Source organism: Hippichthys cyanospilos, chromosome 8 (assembly GCF_059441005.1).
Source record: "Hippichthys cyanospilos isolate Australia breed blue-spotted pipefish chromosome 8, RoL_Hcya_1.0, whole genome shotgun sequence".
NCBI classification, from domain to species: Eukaryota; Metazoa; Chordata; class Actinopteri; order Syngnathiformes; family Syngnathidae; genus Hippichthys; species Hippichthys cyanospilos.
The window spans coordinates 9,617,256-9,639,584 of record NC_142376.1 but is presented as its reverse complement, the minus strand read 5'-3'; the positions used below and the strand labels follow the sequence as shown (position 1 = coordinate 9,639,584).

The following is a 22,329-nucleotide window of genomic DNA, read 5'->3' as shown; positions in this document are numbered from 1 at the left end:
AGGGATGAGGGTGTAGAAGAAAGAGATGACAAAGTGTCTCACTCACACTTTTTCTTTCAGTCTTTCAGGTTTGTTTGTTTGTTGGTTTTTTTTTTTTTTTCGTGAGGGATCCAAGGCCGCGGATCATGCCCCAGACCTGTCAGCTCTCCTAATTAAAATGTCATACTTATAGGCTCCAAAAGAAAGTAAACAATCAATTATGAGTTTACGGGAGAGGCCGTCACAAAAACACGTTAACGCAGTGTGACACGGCGAAGAACTCGCAATCCTACTTTAAGTACAATCATACCTTGAAAATCCAAGGACTTTATTAGAGCTTAACAAAGCCATCTTGCCTGCGGATCAAGCCGGAATCCAAAAAGACAACGAGAAGTAGGACGCCTGTTCCTTCGTGGACTCGTGCGGGTATGCCAGATGCAAAGAAAAGCACTACGGCTGTCAAGAAGTATATCACCTTCCCAGCGCCAAATGACTAAATTGTTTTTCACAGGAACAAATTAGAATGCATGGGAATATTTTTTGCATTTGCAGTTTACAAAAATAGAGAGGGCATCATTGAATAGTTGTATCAAAAACATAAACATCAAGTGATAATATTATCATCCCCCTCAGCAGAAGGTTCATTTTGTCAAAGCTTTTTGTCTTTTTGGTGCTTCGCGATGAAAAGGAGAATTATTATTCATGCGTCTCCCTGCTGAAATCTGACGTTTTAAGAAGAAACAGACGAACATCATTATTTTAGTGCTTTGCATCACGTTCGGGGTCCATCAGGGGCCCATGCTAGCCCCCTATAGTCCCTCCATTATCTGCCCTCCAGCTGCTGTTAAATGCACTAAATTGTAAAATAATGAGTTTGTAAATTACACACAATTACGGATGCAAATTGAATAAATCCTCCAAACTATAGACTGTCCTTCCTCATTGTATCACCATAATTGTTTCATGTTTGATGGAGATGAACAGGTATTGGCTTTAAGATTTTTTTTTTTCTTTTTGAAACATATTTTATTTGATCAAATCACACAGAAAGTTCCAAATTCTGTAAACAAGGTAAATAAGAAACAAGGATCGTTGCGTATCTAGATGAAGAATTTACGTACTTTTGGTACGCAGGCTAAGACTATTTTTAAGTAAGCACACCAACACGAAAGTAATTGAAATGAGGAATAAAAACAGATATTCAACTTATTGTACTTTCTGCTTAAATGAAAGAGGGACACATATACTCATTTAATATATTTTAAGGCTGTCACAATTGAATGTTTTTAGAATTATTATTCAATGAAATATGCCATCGATTAATCGAATAGTCTGATAACATTTTATTTTTCCTACAATGTTTTCCCTGTTTACTCACTAAATATTGTTGTTAATTTAGTATGGTTTAGTGATTCAAAAATAATAATAAAAAAAATAATAATAAAGACCAAAAAATACTAAATAAGTGTAGAGGCAGCACACTATTTTTTAGAAAATAAACATGTAAAAAAAGTTTAACCTTAGATAAAACAGCTTTTTTAATTGATAAAAAGTTACCTGAAAATTTGTCTGATTTTTTTACATTTTTATTCATGGTTTGTAGAAGGGCTGTCACTATTGGATATTTTGAGGATTTCTTATTCTTTTTTTATTGCAAAAATTTCAATCCAATCTAAGAAATATACTAACATCATAATAGACTATTGAATATTTTTAAGGAATCCTTATTCTATTGAATATTATATCGATTAACTGAATTAAAAAATAATTAAAGTATATTACTAAACTTCTTCGACTTTGTAAAATCTTATTTCGAATAAACACAACAAACTGAATAATTGGCCTACTTTCACGAATGACTCAAGAAAAAAGATTTCTGCGGAGAGACTGAAATTGGAGGACTTTAAGTTAAATATTGTCTCTCAACGATTACCCGATAAAGGAAATAGTTGATTAGTCATTGATTAGTCGTCTATTAATCAATAAAATATAAGTATACATATTTGTGTTTTAGGTTAATCATATACATTGTGATTAAACCGTATGATCTAGTGCTTCGCCGCGGATCAATTATTCATCTGAAAAACAGCAAGTTGTAATAACGAAGCAGCAGACACCAGCAACATCAGACGCGCAGTCAAACAGGATTCGCTTTGAGGATCTGATATACACACCTACTTTGTAGCACTCCTCTCCCTAGTGTGTCTGTGTACGTGGGTAGATGTTTTTGCATGCATTTACGTCGCCGCTGTGTGCCTTCCGCGCGTGTGTGTCAGGTTGTCTATGTGCGCGCGAGCTCCAGCTAACTCTTTTATGCGTGAAATGGAGAACACTATGCACCTGAAGGCACACGTCAACATGCCAGAACAGCCATCAGCTCAGAACTTGAGTCATATCCAGCTGTTTACACACACAATCATACAGGCAGACAAACACTAAATCATTCCTGGCTGTGTTTGCATGAATACGAGAATAAAGAATTGATATAATTAAAGTGATAAAATGATTCTCTTTTATGGCACAATTCCACCCTCATTACAACTAGTGCAATCAACAGTGATTTCCCCCAAGAGAAAAATATGTGGTATTACTTTAAAGGATAAAAGTGTCACTCACATCCTACATTTGCTTCTAATAAAGCATGTGATTGTAGCTAGCAAACTAACGCTGAATGAAATTACTGATGTTATTGAAACACTGTGTGATCATGGAAATGATTTCTCTGAAGAGCTTGGTAATTATTCTGGAACTCAGAGTGTCACCTAGAGAACGCGGACCCCCACTAAGGTGCATGTTTAAAACGCTCCGTTACGTTATGCCAAACAAATTGGCTCTAAAAGTGTGTATGAGTGACAATTTTTCACCGTTTTGTGTTAAAAGTTGTTCTTTTATCCTTTATTGTTTCATGATACTTGGGATGGCACGAGACACGATGAGATGTCCTACAAGACTGAGTTTGGGGCTTTTGAAAAATGGGTTATAAAAGTTAGTGACTTATATGAATTTGCCAATTTTGAAGATGTTTTCTATTTATTGAGGAGACGGCAAGAAAATAATCGAGCATGCAAATGTAAACATGATAGGAGTCAGGCTCATTTTTCAGCTGCAGCTGGGATATTTCCTCGGAATAGTTGAAAACAAAAAGCATGCAGCTCGCTTTGAATGATGTTTTTGTTTGGAGTGTTTTAAACCTGCCTACCTTCAACTGAAAAACCAAAATATTGCCACTGAGGTGAATTGAGCATCCTATATTTTTTTATAGGGCTGCAGCTATAGAAATATACATATTCTTTTGGCTTGGTGAATAACAGATTTAAACATAGAAGACCAAATTAAAATTGTGAATGACCAATTTTTGTAATTATTCAACAATCAACAAGTTTTGTTTCTTTTTTTTTTTTACTCAAATATGAATTGAAAATTTAGATATAATTCTTCTCATAAATTCTGCTCAATGAGAAGGTGTCACCCTGGTTTGTAGAAACAGCAACGCTGTCAGTCTGTCAGCATCTAAGTATGTACTGGCAGTTAAGTCTTTGAAAAGTCGCCCGGCAACTATGTGCCAAATAGGTTTGAAAAAGACTGCTCTTAGACGGACAATAATATGGCGCACTGGAGGGCTCCTAGCTAATTTACGCTGGACACTGCGCTAAACACTGGAAAAAGTAAAATGTCAGCCATTTTTAGTGCCTTGAATTGATGCTTGAACGTGACTTCAGACCAACTTCATTTTATTTTTATCGGGAGTGGAGAGTTACTCCGGGAGGAACGGTTTGTGCAGAAGAAGCTATACAGAGTCAAGTTAGCTGTTGTCATGAACAACTTCAAAATAAAAGCATTCCAATGAGTTCTTGATCATATATTAATTGATATGGTAAGTTTTATTTTGAGGTTGTTTGAGCTTCTTATCGCTTTTGGCAGCATGTTTTACTGTAACAAGAATACATGGAATAATATGTAATGTAATGTATGGAACAATAACAATATGTTTCACAATAACAGGGGCCTTCTACTGTCGATGTCATGACAGGAAAGAACAGCTAAAATAATTTAGAGACTGTGCTGTGCAGGGATGAGAAAACTCGGAAAATTCTAGTCTCGTGAGATTTTCCTACAAACTCTCATCCCATCACTACATAATACCATGTCATAAATTACCTACCGCAGAACAAGAATTGACTGGTGGCACATTTAAAAATCATAGTAAGACCAGAGCTAGCTGCAGTTGTCATCATGCTCACCACTGGAAATATACAATCCGCAATTCTTAGCCACAGCCGACTAATTACTCAGATCAATTAATGTCAGAATGTGATTAGATAGAAAAGTAGTGAGGAAAAATCGGTTTTGGAGGTTGTTTGTTGGACCAAGTAGCTCACATACATCTCGTTTTGGACCTGTGCCATGAATCATCTTTTTTTTTTTTTTCCTTTTCAAATCACTCTGCTCTCTCCCTTGTCTCCCCTCAGTGCCAAGTGAGAGCTTTGCTCCAAAACGTTGGCTTTAATTTTTAATGAAACACTTGTGTTGCTGCACCTGGGCACATTGGCGAGGCTGGTCCATCAGGTAAGGGTTCCCCGGAGGGTCATTAAAAGTGGGGATGCAGCACATAGCGGACCTGCTTGGGTGCCAGGCTGTTCTGTGAGGCCTGAGGAATCACTTGCAGTAAAGACGTGCATCTCTGTTTTCAAAATGTGTTTTTGTATATTTGTGTGTGTTTATGCTTCACTTTCGGTGATGGTTTTTTTCTCCCTAATTACCAACTGGAGGCTAAATTACTGAGCAATATATATCCAGCTGCTATGCAGCATGATGAAAAGACCGTTTTTTTTTTTTTTAGCCCTATGTATATCACAACCTTGCATTCCTTCGTACCATTTGGTAGAGTTAGAAGAGAACTGGTATTCCTCTGTAAAAGTCATGGTGGTGGAATTGAGTGCAGATTCTCCCTCTTGACCTTGGGTGAAAACATATCCTGTAGTGAGTGACTAAAAAAACAGAACTATACAATATTTGTTGCCACAGCATTCATGTTTTTCTGATACATTTTTAACAAAACGTGTATTTTGAATTAAATCGCTGAAAAAGTATTGCGCTCATTTTACTCATCGTTATTTTGCCAAGTGGTTGCTGGCATCTAAAACCAGAATATATTTTTAAATAAAAAGTAGAATACATAGATGAGTCTTATGTGCAAAATGTGGTCGTATTTTATCTGACCCGCAGCCTCTGTCTTTTAACTAATAATGTCAGGCCCGTATTTCGCTTGACCAGCAGATAAATTACATGCTAAATGCAGTTTCACATTCACCCACATGAGGGCAGCAGCAGTCTGTCGGGTACCATAATTCTGGGCTCGTGCCAGAGGTCCTAGTTCCTAGCTCCTGAAAACATTAAGCGACAAAGAAGTTGATATCACCCCTCTAATGAAGGTCTGAAAGTCTCTACTGCCCTCAATCTCCTCGCTCTTTGCTGTCAAGCTAGCGGGTTATTAGCTGGAAGCAAACTCTTGGTACTACTTTACTATCATGGTACTCTTAACATACTCATCATCTTAATTGCCCCAATGAGTTTTTGTTCAGCGTTCTTCGGTCTTTTAAAATGTGTTTTTGAACAGCGTATTCGTTATTATTACAGCTAGGCTCGTTACAAAATGTTCCAGTCATTATTAGATTTTCCAATACTTTACAATTCTCACATCTACTAAGGCAAAAACAGATAACCTTATCGAAGTATAATTGTAGGGAATGCTTATTTAAAAGAAGTATCACATTACAGTAAATGCTTCTTTCGTGTTGAAAATTGCGTTCTTGCACCACATAGAACTTGTGCACTGTTTGTGCAGGTGTGATGTAGTTTTATTTGATTTAGAAATAATAATAATACAATAAGAAGTGGTTTCACATATATTGCTATTTTTTGGGTTTATGCTGCAGTAAATCAAATGAAAGATTATGATTCATGTGTTGTAATAATTGTCACATCATTGTGACTTTTGAATTAAAATCTAGATTTCCAAATTATTCCAAATTGAAACATTAAAATGGTCAAGGGTCATGGATTTTTTTTTTTTTTACGTACATAGCTGGTGACAGTGAATGAAGATTTATTCACTGCCAGCATGTTTGATGTCGATAGTAATCTATTTTTTTTTTTTTTGAACAGCACTTTGGTCAGCTGTGGTTGTTTTAAAGTGCTTAACAAATAAAGTTGGATGAGATTGGATTGGAATGGCAGTGAACGAATGAAAATCATTCAATCCAACATCTGGATTTTGCCATATAGCGCCAGAGTGCTCAAATAAATCTAGTCTTAGGACTAGAAAGCTGCACAAAATATTACACACATACACACACCACGCGGCAAGTGACTTTGAAAACTACGAAATCTGGCATAAAGATTAAATAATTTATCCATATGAATGAATCACTACTTTAAGGAAAAACAACAACTGTATGACGCAAAATGACCCCTGAATTAAAAAAGTGGCTCAAACATTTCAAACTGTGTCTGGGCAAGCTGCCATGAACTTTACTGCCTAGTGCACATGTGATCCTGCCCACTTTGGTAAAGGCGATTTTTTTTTTTTTTATACTGCACTAAATGTAGCTCAAATTTGCAGACAATGGCTCCACACTTGCCCTTCTACCTGGAATAGCCTGATCCCTGAGGAGAGTAGTGCTTTAAGATGGTCAAACCCACACTTGCTCACGTGCACACACATACACACGAACACACACACACAGATGCATGGTAAGTGGTCCCACAGCCTAATGGAGTTTAATTACTCCCAGCGCAACCATCAGGGGCTCCAGTAGGGGAGTGGAGTATTTTATCACCACTTTTAAGGGTTATTAGTACAAATACACTGTCACCCTGCATTACCAGTGCAGAGCTTTAGGGTACCATGCCCTCACCACATTCATTACAATCTCTATCAATATCTATCAGAACTGTATGGTCCCTCCTTTCACCTATTCCCTCAGTATCCTCTTCTTGCACTCTCTCTGCCATTAGAAGAACTCATATCAGCTTTGCTCTCTCACTCCTACGCCTATGACACACACATACCCTTAGAAAAGTTTTGCTTTCTTTGCTGTCCATCACCCTGACGGGGACACAGCTAAAAAGTGCCTCTTCAAGGCCTCTGGTCACACTCGTGAAAAGGAAAAGAATAAAAGAGTTTATACGCCAAAAAGTGAACTCAGTCTGGTGACTTCTGGAGCTCATTTGACTATTTGTTTGGTTATGAAGTATGAGTTTGTGCGAGCACCTGTGAATGTCACACTTTTTTTTTCTTCATTAAAAAGAAAAATTCTGATTTGTGACTCTTGAGATGTATAGTCAGCCGTTCATGCTCTGGCACCCACACTGGAGATGGGCAGTGGAAGCAGTGGCTTTACATGAGACAGAATCCCCCCCCCACACACACACACACACCTCCTTGAACTCAACAGGACAGTTAAAAGAGCATGATGAGTGTGCTGGTTTTATTGATTTTTGGAGGGGTATTTTGACCCAAACATACATTTTAATGAGATACCCGGAGACTGCTATAAATTGAGGGAAGGAATAGTTATCTTCAACGGTATTTTACATGTTACATTTAAATTCAAAGTATAATCTTAGGGTGACATGGCACATCTTCTTCACATGCAAAGGTCGTGGGTTTGATTCCATTTTTTGCTTTCCTGTATGGGGTTTATATATTCACCTGTGGGCTTTCTCTGGGTACGCTGGTTTCCCCCAACAGTCCCAAAAACCTGCTTGGTATGTCTATTGGACACTCCAAATTCTCCTTAGGTGTGTTGGTGAGTGTAAATAGTCATTTAAAATGTTTCATTCTCATTTTAATTTAATTCTACGGTGGCATGGTGGCTCGCTCCAGTCTTAATTTGTGGAGTTTGCATGTTCTCCTTGTGCCCAGGTGACTTCTCTCCGGGCACTCTGGCTTCCTCCCACATTCCAAAAACATGCATGGTAAGTGTATTGGACACTCTAAATTGTCCTTCGATGTGATTGGGAGTGTGACTGGTTGCTTGTCCCTGTGTGCCCTGAAATTGGCTGGCAGCCGCTTGGTAGTGTACCCTGCCTACTGCCCGAAGACAGCTGAGATAGGTTCCAGCTCGCCTATGACACTCAGGAGCAACACTTCATTCAGCACAAAGACAATTTGAGCTGGTACGTGGCTCCAGACTGCTGGGAACAACTTCAAAATAAAAGCATTGAATGGGATTTACGTTCATATACTTGGCATGAGAAAGGTTTATTTAAGGTTTATTCATGTGGACAGCAAAGTAAGAATTTCACTGTACGGAGAAACTTGTTTCTACACTGTGTACATGACAACAAACACTTAGAATCTTGACTCTTGTCCCATCCCTAATAAACATTCTTTCCTCCCCAAAATTCAGGCCGTAAAGTTTAGTAATGACATTAGTCAGAGATTATAAAACAGCTCTGCCTAGGAAGAAAATATATGTGAGGGAGTACCCAAAGATTCAATCTGCCTTCTTTTAAGAGTACAAATTCAATGAAACAGAGAGAGAACTGTAGAAGGCACCATGTTTTGACACTGCTGTCTTACAGCTGTTAGCCACGGGTTTAATGGCAGGGAAAGGTTATTTTGAGGTAAATATACAGCTTGGGGCGCCTTGTGGCCAGCGTGGTTAGCATGTGTGCCTCACAGTTCAGCGTCCTGAGTTCAATTCCAGCTTGCTGCAGCCTTCTTCTGTAGAGTTTGCACGGTCTCCCCGAGCCTGCGTGGGTTCTCTCTGGGCACTCCGGCCTCCTCTCACACTCCAAAAAAAAAAAAAAAAAATGCATGGCAGGTGTACTGGACAATGTAAATTGTTCTTAGGTGTGTGAATGAATGTTTGTCCCTGTGAGCTCTGCAACTGGCTGGCAACCAGTTTAGGGTGTCCTCCACCTACTGCCAGAAGACTGCTGGGATAGGCACCAGCAAACCAGTGAGCCTACTGAGGAGAAGCAGCTATAGAAGCTGAATGGATGGATGGATGAATGGATGGTTGAACATAAGCTTGAAATGGCAATGTCGCATAATTTTAAAGTTTACACATCGTTTATGTTCACCTTCACCTGGCAAAATGGCCTTTGGGAGCATCATCGATATACACAAAGCCTGAAAATTATGCAGGCACGGCTCATACGCTGCTTGAAAAATTGGCATTCTAATTCAAGTTTGAGGTTTACATATAGCGGCAAATTCCATCTTAAAAAGATTACAAAAGTGAAACACTAAAATCCTGCTGCCAAACCCGCCTCAACGCCCTGCAGGTAATGAGATTTTTTTTTTGTTTGTTTGTTTTTTGTTTTTTTGCAAATACTAAGTATGTGTTTTAGGGGGAGTTTTCAAACCATGCGTACATCAGCATTTAAATGAAAGCACGTACACAAAAAGACATACAGATCATTAAAAAACAACCTACTACATCATATGAGCACCATATGTTGCATATGTTAGCCCATCCCCAATACACACCCACACACACACACACCTATTAGAAAAACATATCCTCCCCTGTCATTTTTTTTTAATTTCCTACTTAAACCACAATCTAACCAGGTGGCTGTTTATCCTCCTTTAATTACTTTTTTTTTCCAAGGACCATAAAATAAAAATCTATACGCACATTCCCTGGGCACTCATTATCCAGTTGCACATATACAATAATGAAATAAAACGGCACAGTAATGAATATTGGAGTTTGACCCTATACTGTTTGGGCCATGCAAAAGGTCAAGGAAATTAATTGTGCCTTCTGTTGCTGTGGAAGAATGGAGAAAAAGGAAATGAAGATGGGAGTAAAGGTTACGTGCAGAATAAGACATCATGGGTCTCTTAAACATTTTTACTTAGTTTATGAAGGGAGTGATTTATTTGTTTTCCTCTTTCTCACATCTGTGAATATACCGGCAAATTTGAAGTTCGCAACTTCCCAAATAAATGTGTGTAGGTGTGTGCATGTGTGTGTGTGTGTGTGTGTGGGAAAGGGGGGGTGGGGGGGGGGGCAGCACCTCCAGCCCTCGCTGTCATTTTGAGAACAAAAGCATGCTGCACTACACACCAGTCCAAGTTGGGTTGCGCCCTGTTATTTATGGAAAACGAGTAGTGTATGGATTAAAGAAATGATGCCAAGAATAAGAACAGCAACAACCAAATAAAAAGCCGTGATTCATTTCCCAAACCAGAGAAAAGCCAAAGGACAAACAAATCAATGGCAGTTTGGATGATATCTGGCCTTAAGCATTGACAGGCCCTGGAGTGGTTGGCAAGAATGTAAATGCAAAAAGTGCAGTTTTCTTTATAAGCAGCATAGCTGTCTATAGCTTCAATATCTGTTACTTTGCCTCAATTAAAATTTCACAATAAATACCTTTAAACCAGTCTCCACTGTGCTCTCACAATCGGCAACAGAACCAGTGTTCTAAATACATATATTTTCCGTTTTCAGCTGAAAGGACTAAGCCCAAGAAGTGATGTTAGTAATTTTCAGAGACAACAGGGAGATCCATCAAATTCAAAACCAGCCAAAAAAAAAAATCAAATAATGCAGTGGATAAATGATGTCACACTATAAAATCTATGGCTTATTGTCTGGGCAGAGGGCCAATTCACATCACTACACTGGTTATGGAAAACAGCGGGAATGCTTCGAACGTGAGCTCGTCATCAATATACAACAGCCGCTACTGTTTTACAATGTAAATCTGATACGTAAAGCGTTTGGGTGCTTGCAGCATGTGGCCACATGTGATGAGCAGGAATGAGAGGAGGAGAAGGAGGAAGCGCAGAAAGGAGCCGATGCCTGGCTGCCTGCCACTCATCTGGGCACCTTCTCTAAGCGGGGCAGAAAATCAGACATGCCAGGAAAGAATTAAAGGAGAAAAGAGAGGGAGAGAAAAAGAAAAATGATTTTTTTTTTTTTTTTTATATAAATAGCAGAGCTTGCCAGAAGGCAGAGGAAATGAGAGCAAGTGAGCGCTGGAAAAGAAGGGCTTGAGCTTGACACGGGGCTTAAAATTGAGAGGGGGCGGAAAGAAGGGACCTACTGCGTGAAAATGTCTCCAACCAAAGCAAGGATTAGTGTTCCAACCTCCTCCACCGCCAAGATCCGCCAGTACAACTAATCACCTTCCCAGCTTCTCTCTTTCACTCCCTCTGCTACCCTTCTCTTTTCTCATGTCCCCTTTTTCAGTCTTTTCATTCCCCTCTTCTTTTGCTTCCACTCTCCTCCACTCCTTAAAGTATCATTTTGTCCCTCTCATCACCATTACGCCCAAAATTAAAGCAGGATGTTCTGCCAGACATAATTAGCTGTGAACACCTAACTAGGCAGGGTACGAGGCTGAGGTTTTACATAGGTATTTATCTGTCACCCCTGTAAATGTATACACAGTAGGTACAAGAACACTGCCAACTTCAAATATCTGTATCATATGTGATGAAAAGGTGCAGAGGCAAGGAGCTGCCATTATGAAGTCAACGTTTTCGCCAAACTCTTTCGAACAAACTTGCATATACGTTCCAATGTATTTAACCTTTTGCAGCATTCCTTTTATATTAACATCAAATGCATTTCACATCAAAGGGAAAGCATTGAAAGAAGACAATAGGGAGCAGAAATTTCACCCACATGGTGACAACGTGTCTAAGTTCAACGTAGCACGACCTCTAATTTATTACACTGCCAGGAGTGTGCCATCTCTTGGCAAAAATACTGTGGAAGTAAATAAGTCAAACTGAACATACTTGCAAATGCATTTGAACGTACTTGCAAAAAGACATTCAAACATACTTGTAAGCGAAAAACTACAGACGTTGGCTACCTTTTTTTAAGCTCTTGAGCAGTCACTGACACCGATAATTAGAACCGATACCACTATGACTTTTGATACACAAAATTCGCCCACTCCAACCTGAAAAAAACAATAACAAACAAAAAAAAAACAATGACAGATTAGTTCAAAGAAAAACCTACCTATCTAATTACAATTTAATTTAATTGTATTTAATTTAATTTAATTTAATCGAATTACAATTTCCTCCTGAGACTCAGTCATTTGTGTACATTGTTGTGTCCATTTTATCGCAGCAAGACAGCAAAGTTAATTGCATCCCAACCAATGACACATCACTCTAAAAATGTTTAGGTTAAAAATAATCCCATTATGGGTAAAAAAAATGTCTAATATTTGGGAAAAGTTGACCCATCTTTATTGGTTGTTTTGCACAAAAATGTATTATTTTTTACTAGATGACCCCAAAAATGGTGTTGGGTTAATTTGATCTAAATCTTGGGTCTTAGTGTAGGACTTAGAGTAGCTTGAATGAGTCATAAGATATGAAACAAATGTCCACAACTATACATGCAAATGAATCAGCTAGGTCTGGAGAGGACATACATTTTATTTTTTTTAAATTTCATGAAATTAATGGTTATTTTCAATTCCTCCAACTTGTAATTTCTAGTTCATGATCATAAAACTCCAAGAGTTTAGACAATATTAGCTCCCGCTGCCATCGCGTGTACAATAGCTTGAAATAAGTCCTGGTATCGACCCAATACCAATAATTGTTATCTGTACTCACCCACCACCAAAACCTTTTTTCCCCTAAACCCAATAGCATTACATTAAAAAAATGCTATATTTTTTCATATTTACCCAACAAGCAACATTCAGGCGTATTTGCAATTATGTTCAAACAGTTGAACCTACTTTTAAATATGTTTGAACATACTTAAATATGTTCGATCCTACTTGTAAACATGTTTTACATGCAAGTATGTTCAATTGATTTTGCCAATCAAAAATGTTTGCTCCACATTGCAGCTCCAAGCTTCTGCAAAAAGAGATGCAGGATTAACAAAAGAACATGGAAACTACACAAACCCCTCCTCTCTGTCCTCTCTCATGCTTTCTTTATGTCACCGTCACTCTATCCTACCTTCTGTGATCCACCGCCCCACCTACTCCACCTGTCAGACACCATCCCTCCTCTCCTCTCTCCTTTCTCCTCCCTCATTTGCTTCATTTCCTCTCCCGTGACAAGGTTTCACACAAATATGGCGGCAGCATAAACATAAACAAGTCAAATTGATCACACAATGAGCCAGACGGTGGATTTGGGAGAAAAGTGTGTGTGGTTGGGGGGGTGTCTGAAAGAGACAAGAACGATTAAGCTTCTTTCTCTGTTTTTCCCAAGCTTGATCTTTCTTATTCCGTTTGTGCTAGAGTGAGGTGGGGGCGGGTGTGGCGGGGTGGTAGTTGCAGAACCATCCTGGAAGAAAGCGACACTTCATAAGCAGATGCCTGGCATACGATTGCAGTCGGGGGAGTGTGTGAATTCATTCTCTTCCGCTATAAATACACATCGCGTCTGTGTATAGGTGCAAGCACAAAATGTAATTAGGCAGCGAGGCAGAAAAGCAAGCTGCCTTTCTCAGTGTTTGCATATTTTGTCCACAAATAATGGAGTACAAAAGCAATGAGAGGAAAAATCTCTCTTGAATATTCATTTACAAAATAACGGTTTGCTGATAAGGCCAAGGCATGTGATAATCAATTAGCTAAATGTTCTACAAAAACCTGGCAGGGGGTGGGGGGGAGTAGGAGGTGGGGGGAAATAATAATAAATATGCACACACACATTTCTATCGTACAAGATGCAAAATGACAAAATCAGCACAAGTCACCAACACTGAAGAACCGTTCTACATTAGCCTAGATAAAATATCACAAAGAACACAAAGAAAGTAGAATATGTGCTTGTAAAGACAGTTTTGTTTCAAGTGCTTGTATGATAAGAGTTTGTTTAACATACTGTTTATCTAAATGCACCTGCTGTTGTCTGCATGCGTGGGATGCGAAATGTTCTAGTGAAAGATACAGAGTTCGGGTGTGTGTGTATTCATGAGACAGTTGGGGAGGTCAAAGGCACAGATTAGCATCAAGCCAGTTTAACTATGAATAGTTGTATGAGGGGAAAAATGTTTTGCTCCTTTCAGGAACCAAAATGAAGGGAATCACTCAACCAGATGTTTACTATCTCTAAGGGTGTGCCTTGTTTATTATTGACGAATAATAAATAAATAAAGGTAAATGTTAGGCGAGTAAAGATCAAAATTTTAGACAAGGGTGAGGATTACTTTACTTATTTAGCCGTTTTAGCAGTAAAAGTTTATAGTTTGTCCAGTACGCAGTGATATGGTATACCAGCAATTTGCAATTTTGGCCTCTAGCATACCAGAATTTTTTTGCGACGTACTGAGACTTCACATAAGAGCACAGTATCCTTTTTTACATTTCCCTCTTGCACTTTGTGATAGTCTTATGAATCCTTCAGTAATTCCTTTAACCTGTGCCACACACACTCACAAGTTAATTAGATTTTTTTTAAAAGCAAATCATTTATGCCATCATGGTTGGATACGGCACAAAACTTCAGAGTTGGCGGCTGGTTGTTAACGGGAGTGTTCAAATCACATGTGTTCAAGGCTCAGGTAAGAGTCAGGGCTAAACTTGCAAACGTCACATGACCAAACACACAGCTGAACTGTGATGGTCACTACCTGAGCCCTGAGTGCATGTGATATTACTTTCAATCAAAGTCAAGTAACAAAACATATTTTTAAATTGTACATTAAAAATAATGAAGGGATCAAAATAAAGAGGCAATTTCTTAATTCCAATGCTGGAAGCATTGGGACCCCAATAAGGAAAAATGATATGTCAACTAATAGGTGGGCCACAAAAGTAATAAAAGATTGTTCATCATTCGGCGTATTAATAATATATCTCAAAATGGTCACAGATTATTTTGCTGTCAATCACCCAATTTATTATTTGAATAGCTGATGCAGCCCTGAAATCCCGCACGCAGCTGTGTGGAAATATGCATGTAATTTCTTTTTGAAGGCCTATTAAGGCGCATGTCCAGTGTAATTAAATGGTATTACCAGCAGTGCTCCAGTATTATGCATTGCTGTTAGTACTGCTACACTGGTACTGCATGTGAAAGCAATTAGGATACATGCAATTAGGGCTTGTTTCTATTAATAATAGCTAACAAATACTCATGTAAGTTATGCACAGCTGGCGTCAATATGAAGAATAAACGTTTCCACATAGGCTTTCTTTCCTCTCCCAAAGGACTTGTGTTGCCATGCATAACACGCCGTCCTCTGCTGGCCAGAGAGTGAAATACAGCTGACCCTGTCTCTGACTTCCTGCATCCGTCCGGGCTGAGAACAAAGAGGCGGTGCTGCGCCAAAAGGGACTATCAGTCTCCCTCCTCTGGGGAGGACAGTGGAAAGGCATCCAAGGGGTGGGGAAAGGAGGGGTTTGGGGTCCACCAAGTCGAGTAATGCAGATGTGCTCTGCAGTCGACTCACAGCCGAACCCGGGCATCGCGCTTCATTGTGCGCCTCTGGGTTTATATGTGTGTGAGAGTGTGAAATAAGGGGGAGAGGATATTGGGTGGGTGGTGGTTGTTGGCACCGAGGGGTGGGCTGGTAAGACATCTGTCATCATATCATCAATGCTGTCACATCATAGAACAAATGGGCTGTGAGATTTTTACAGCCTAAAATACAAGTGATGGCAAAAGGTGTCGCTACGTCTGATCTATTACGGCTGTTTGGTGCCTTTTTCAATAAAGAGCAAAGCTCTGGCCACCAAGTCAACGAATGAAAACGTTAGGATTTTTTTGAGCGAGAGCACAGATGCAAATCTGACAACTTTAAAGATGTATTAAAAAAATGCCACAAGCTTTTGCTTGTGAACGACCTTGTCTGCGGCCCAAAGTCACTTTCGTGTGTGTGGAGCCGCTACTTCTGCACGAGGATAATAGACTTAGAGACGGCAGGCATATTATGCTTAATTCCTCCCATCACACTTTTATTTTTGAAGCGGGTCACCACACTGAGGCAAGGTGTTCTATAATGAAACCTTGACTGTGAAGAACTCCATCCTCTGCTTTGCTACCTGGTGACGATGTGACAAGACGACCCGCTTTGTTGCCAAGAGAATGAAGGAGCGCTTTGAACTGCTGACTGACAGCGCGGGGAAGCCGTTCCAGGCGTAAATGTAAATTATTGTTACTTACACGTTTAACCCGGCACCTACAACCCCCCCGTCCTTTCTCTCCACACCCGGTTTCTCGTTGAGCTTGCACTGGTTTGTGGAAGGACTATTGGGGGGTGGGGGGTGGGGAACAAAACTGACATCATGTTGCCCTCTTTTGGCAGGTATTTGCAACTGCACCTCGATGTCGTCTCACCCCCGACGGCTGCAGCTCATCCACTCACTGCAGTGACTTCAAGACGTGATAAACTGGCGAGATAACGAAGAAAGATTTTGAAATAAATAAATAGATGAGTAAATAAGACAAGCTTGTGGACTAAATTCTTAATTGGTAGTAATGTGAAACGCAAAACCCCATCCACTTCAAATGTATTAGCTTCAGTCAGTACAAGAATATAGTCCACTCCATAGTACAACACCCCCCCCCCCCAAAATAAATAAATCAATTTGCCTGAAGGATTGTCATGTTTTTTTTTTTTTTTTTTTTCTTGAAACCTCGTTTGCTCCAAAACATGCAGGACAAAAGAATCCCTGACATACACACACACATACAGGTCAAGAATACTAATCTGACATTTAAATGCATTAATTAATTGTCCTCGCATTTTCAGCATTGCACAATTTTATATAAAGCACTAACATAACATCCATGATGAAATCTGGAAAGTTTAATTTTGTTGTAGTTTATGTGAAAAATTCTCACCTGGATTTATTAATAATTTGAATGATATCTTACTTATCCTCAGAGAATGAAAATAATCTTCTGCGCCAACACATCAGGCAATAAGAGCAAGAGAGGGTTCCATATAGAGCATCTTATGAGAAAACAGGTGCAAACAGATAACGGAGATTAATGATTGACCACAGATTGGATTTAAAGTATGAAATGACATTAAATGGAGATTGAGGCTTGTATTCGGCAGTTGATCTTATTTCACATGCAGCCACTCCAGGGCTGAGCTAGCTGGCAGCGCCTGTCGTCAGGCAACACTCCAAGCTTTTTCCACAAGATGCATCTCGACGGAATCAATAGGGCCCCTCACAGCATATCATTAGACATAAGTATTATAATTACTTGTGTTATTAATTTTGCCTTAATACCAGGGATAATATGATATGTAATTCAGCCCCGTTGAGGGAAGCGAAAACAAGATAATCACAAATGCATCTCTTATGAAAATCAATGTTGAAATGGATATTCCAATAACGCCAAAGCACTGCCCCTCTATTTTATTTGCATGCATATCCAACGATCATTTTCTGCATTCATTTGGAAAAAAATATACAATTATGACCAACATATTTTCACATGGATGCCCAAGTCTGAGGCAAAACAATATGGATTTGTGTTGCCTTGCAAACAATTTTAATAAAAAGCAATTGATTGGGCATCGAGTAGCTAGCCTGTAGGCGTGAAGCACTAGACCCCAGTGGGTCCAGATCATTAAAGTCCTCAACTGCTGGCGCAAATTTGTTCAATAAGAGTCTGGAACTCATGCTTCAGGGTTTGATTGGGATACAGCCATGTCAAGCTGTTTGTGGCTGCTTCACAGACCACAAACGACTCAAGTGTTCTGAAACCAGACAGCCCCTTTTGCTGAAACATGATAACCATATGTGATTGGAAAAATAAATAGCAGAACTGCATCGCATCTTAAATGTGGTTTGATGAGTGGTAAATGTAAATAGAGAGGAGTCAGTCAAGGCATTGATGGCAAATATCACGTGACAAGAAGAATGTGACCCTCTTCACATTTCAATATGATACCTAATACTAAATTCTATCATAAACACAAACTTAACCACCCTTCGCTTTGTGTCCTAATTCACTGGTGAAATGACGTGCGTACGTATGAGCCATGTGCGAGTAGACAGATTCATGCACAGATTTTCTGGAGTCAAGAATCAAAGCTCTGGTGCGGCGACACCGTTTTTAATTACCAGGTACTTTATTTATGCTTAGGATTTCAATTTCTCCCTACAAAGCTTGTAATGATATTCAAAACGCCTGCTGGCAAATGTGAATCCTTATTGTCTGCCGCCTTTCCTTCCCTCTAAAATATGAATACCCAGTTTTATATGGCTTATTTGTCCTCCAGTCACTTTGTAAAATCTTTATTCTGTGGCACATATATTTTTAAATGTGAGCCTCGCTGGAAGGAATGGCAATAAAGGGGTTTTTTTTGGTTTGTGAAGAGGATCAATGTAGAATGTATTATCCTGCACTGCAGAAACTGACTTCAATAATAAAAGAATTGATCCTTTAAAGTGAAGCTTATTCTGGGCCAGCATGGTAAAGGAGGATGGTCCATTTCAATACTACGCTGATGGAGAATCACAGCATGCTATTTCACCCCCATCCCAAAACTTGTATATTATTTCAAACCAATGTTAGATTCTGGGGGCAATTACATTGGTGAATTGCACAGTCTAGAGGAGCATGCCCAACAATAAAGCCTGTGGGATAAGCAAGCTAACCAATGGCATGCATAGACACTGAAAACAAAAGCGGACGTGCAAAGAAAAGTCAAAGACAGACCGTAAGATATGCATTCGCGATACACTTCATAGATGTACCTGGTAGAAATGATTTTGTCAGTGTCCACAACAGATGACACTCATGTTTGTAAATAAAGCATGAGGGAAAATAACGAGGACACAGTCATTGACAGATACCTAACGAGCTCCCTTCAAACACTCAAGTAGACTTGTATTATTAGCTTGTATGCCTCATAAAATGTGAGATGATCAAATAAGTCATCTATATGTTTGGATATAATGAGTCTGTCAAGGATTCTTCCAACAGGACTTGACGTGAAGTGCTTTTAGAGGTCCTGCTCAAAATGTTAAAAAAAAAAAAATGGGGGCTTTCCCACCAACCCAAAGCCTCAAATAATTTTATTCCACAAATGTCAGACTGAAATGGTGATGGCTGTCAAAAGATGTACATTTTTATTAGTTTTCTGACCTGGAAAACCCCTCCGATCAGAAGGCCATGGCCATACTCTCAACATTTTTTTTTTTCCCAGTCAACACCCCAAATATTTTAGAATAACAGACTGAATCAATTGTCCCACAGCTCCTGCCACTTACTTTTCTGATGGGATACCACAACATGATACATACCAACAAGGTAAATATAATGAGATTTATTTACATTGTTATGTCATAAAAATGTGATGCAGACCTTAGAAGTCAACTTCAAAACTCAAGACTCTGTTGTGAAAACAAATTAATTGACTGATACTATATATATTTTATATTATAATACTAATATACTATCAAACTTTTGAGCCACTCCTCTGGGCCGATTTTACAGTGTAGAGGACCATAATTGTTTTCCTGTTGAGGTTCTGTTTAGCGAGTGGATTTTCTCTCCAGAGTCCCGACACTTATTAATTTGCTTGCTGTTTTGCTGTTCAAAGTTGGATGCTCTTCACTTTAACCTGGTTCCAGCCAAGCGTCTGAAAAGTGAACTCAACTACCAAAGCTCTTAATTCCAGTGTTAAAAGTGTGAGCCATCTCACTCTTAGGCCTTTCCCTTTGTCAGAAAAATACTTGTCATGAATATAGTTTATTCAGTGACATGAAGGCAATAATATTTATAACTTTGTAGCAACAGCTGGTGCAGCATCAGTAGCATTAAGTTACAATTAAAACACTGAACACACGTTTCCTACTTTTTGGAATGTCTCAATGGTTATTTCTCAGATTCATATTCAACATATTCAAAATATTCTAAGGAAGTAGGAAATGATAATCCTGCTTTGCAAACGATGATGCAAAGTCATGTATTTCACGCTTTGCGAAATGTACAAAAACGTCTTTGAATCCATAAAGTAAACCAAAGGGGTAAATTAATGTAAATTGTGCCTTGGGGAACAGAAACTGACTTCAATGTGTCCCTATGCCTGACATCACATATATGTGCCATTAATCTTTAAAATATTCTTATATATAATACATATCCATCTTTCAACGTTGTGATTGTGGGGTAAACAAAAGGCATGACTAAACACACACCAAACACAACTTTCCATCGTGTGCCCCCTATTGATAGATGAGGTGTGGGGTACCAGATCAGACACACACTGCCTGTAATCACGTCAACTCTTGTCAGTCAGCAGCCTGGACAGAAACCTTTCTATGAGACCTGTAATCCATGGCTAAAACCTCACACACTGTCCTCCCTCTGATCCAGAAACACACATGCACACGCGCGCGCACACATCACCGAACATGCTTCGAAACACAAGATGCTGCTTCACTCGTTTTTTTTTTTGTGTTTTTTTTTAATAAATCAAACATACAAATAAAGAAGCATGCACAATACTGCCAATGTGTTCTGTTAGGTAATGTGTCTATTTAATAGGGATTTAATTTTATTGTAAAGGTAAAGTTCATATTATGGACAATGAGACAATTTGAAAAATGAAAAGAAAGAGAGTCTGGAATGGAAATCACACATTTATGAATTTGGCTTCAACAGCAGAGGAAACGGAATTCGATAAGTCATTGGTTTGCACAGTTTTATGAAGGCATAAAACATTTTGAAAAGTGGTCACAACACAACTAAATGAGAAATGGTATCATGTTAAAATTAATTTACTCTTATTTTGACAAAAAAAATTAATTGCCCCTGTCATGACATTAAAAAGCATTAAATTAGATTTGCTGATATCTCACATATATGAAAACAACCATTGCTTTATGATGAAAGTCATTCCATCAATATAATTAAAATGGTGAATGTAGAAAGACAAACATAACCATCCCAAATAAATTCAGCTTCTGTATTTTTGGGATGGTGAAATGTTTTTAAAATCGTCAACATATTAGGATACTAACTCAAAAATGCTACTAAAAAACTGAGCGAGGTTATGTCATTGTGCTAACACAAATAATACCACAAATATTTAACCATTCAATCAACCAACAGCCTTGGAACAACATGTGTAATTATTATTCAGATACATGCAAAGCAGCGAGACATCAAAAGGAGAAATAAAGCCATCTTGGACACTCGTGTTCTTCTTCAAAAGCGAGCAACAAACAGAGAGAAAAGAGAGGAGGGGGGGAGAGAGAGAGAGAGAGAGAGCGAGAGAGAAAGAGAGAGAGAGAGAGAGAGAGAGAGAGAGAGAGAGAGAGAGGGAGGGGAAGGGTGCAGGACCCACACGGTGTAGTTCCAGCCAATTGCATTCCAGAGAAGTGACCATGGCCAGTGATAAACAAAGCACCATAGATCATCTCTCAGTCAGACGGAGCCCAGCAGTGGAGACAGAGGACGTGAGAACGGTCAGACTTAGGAGAAGCAGACCAAGACAGACGACAACATAGAGCTCACCCGCCTATATGCTTCAATCTCTTCTTCTATCCTCTCTTGCTAACATTTTGATGCAGTTTTTTTGCAACCGGAATGCCATTAAAGTCAGTCATGCTGCATGCTTCTAGATTTTCTTTCCATAGAGTGAGTCACAGAGAAAGGCTGAAAGAGAAGAGGGAGGGGAAAACGCTGCCGCTTCCCCTACGGCTACATTTCAACGCGTCCTATAAAATAAATCCTCTGATTGTTCCAATTTCACAAAAAAGACACCCCCCCTTAAAAAAATCCAACACTTACCCGCTCTCAGACATAACACTGAGGATCATTAGAGCCCAGTGTACACCACAAAAGAAAGCTGATACAGTATATTCCTCCAAAACAGATGTGCAAAAGGAGCTGTGAGGTACCCTCTCTTTTGTTTGTGAGCTGAGTAGCTAAGGTTCCTCTGTTTGCATCAGCTGGCTGTTTGTTGCGGCTTTCAAGCAGGTGGATGACAAAAACATCAATCTCTCCAGGCACATTGTGTGTGGCAAGCATGCATTGAAGCACGTCTCTCACTTGCTCTGTACGGTATATCGACGCATTCCAATTTTCTGCTTGCACATTCAGGGTGGAATATGAGCTGAAAGGGTGGTGGAAGTGTGCTGTCATAAAAATGTTGTATTTGCTATAGTTCAACAATTTGCCATATGCAAGGGCAATTTCATACTCAATTGACGGATATTAGATGGTGGATTTAAGGTGGCTGCTGAAGAATAAGCTGTCAGTGTTTGTCAACTTAATTTAGGAAACATATTGCTTAAATGTATTTATTTGATATATAAAATAATGATCCGACTTGAAAGCTACAATCTAAACATCCAGGATTCTTGAGCTGAGTTGTAAATGACAAGTAACAGTAACCGTTATTCTGTTATTTC

At 39.1% G+C, this 22,329-nt stretch overlaps 2 protein-coding genes across 11 annotated transcripts in view; both read right to left on the bottom strand.

Annotated features, from left to right (window-relative positions):
- LOC148420094 (uncharacterized) overlaps positions 1–21,983 on the bottom strand; it is a 235,676-nt gene extending 213,693 nt beyond the window's left edge. For 8 of the 10 annotated variants that reach the window (XR_015866354.1, XR_015866356.1, XR_015866355.1 and 5 more), the window contains exon 1: positions 21,707–21,983. Coding sequence is in view for 1 of the 10 variants with exons in the window: in XM_088420997.1 (XP_088277123.1) it covers positions 21,707–21,735 (29 nt within the window). In the remaining 9 variants the exon portion in view is untranslated. Of the gene's footprint in view, positions 1–21,430; positions 21,543–21,706 lie in introns of those variants that run through there. The other 2 variants (XR_015866358.1, XM_088420993.1) reach the window with 2 other exon arrangements.
- Positions 1–22,329, bottom strand: part of LOC148420092 (serine/threonine-protein kinase VRK1-like) — a 311,189-nt gene that overhangs the window by 245,465 nt on the left and 43,395 nt on the right. The window lies entirely within an intron of this gene.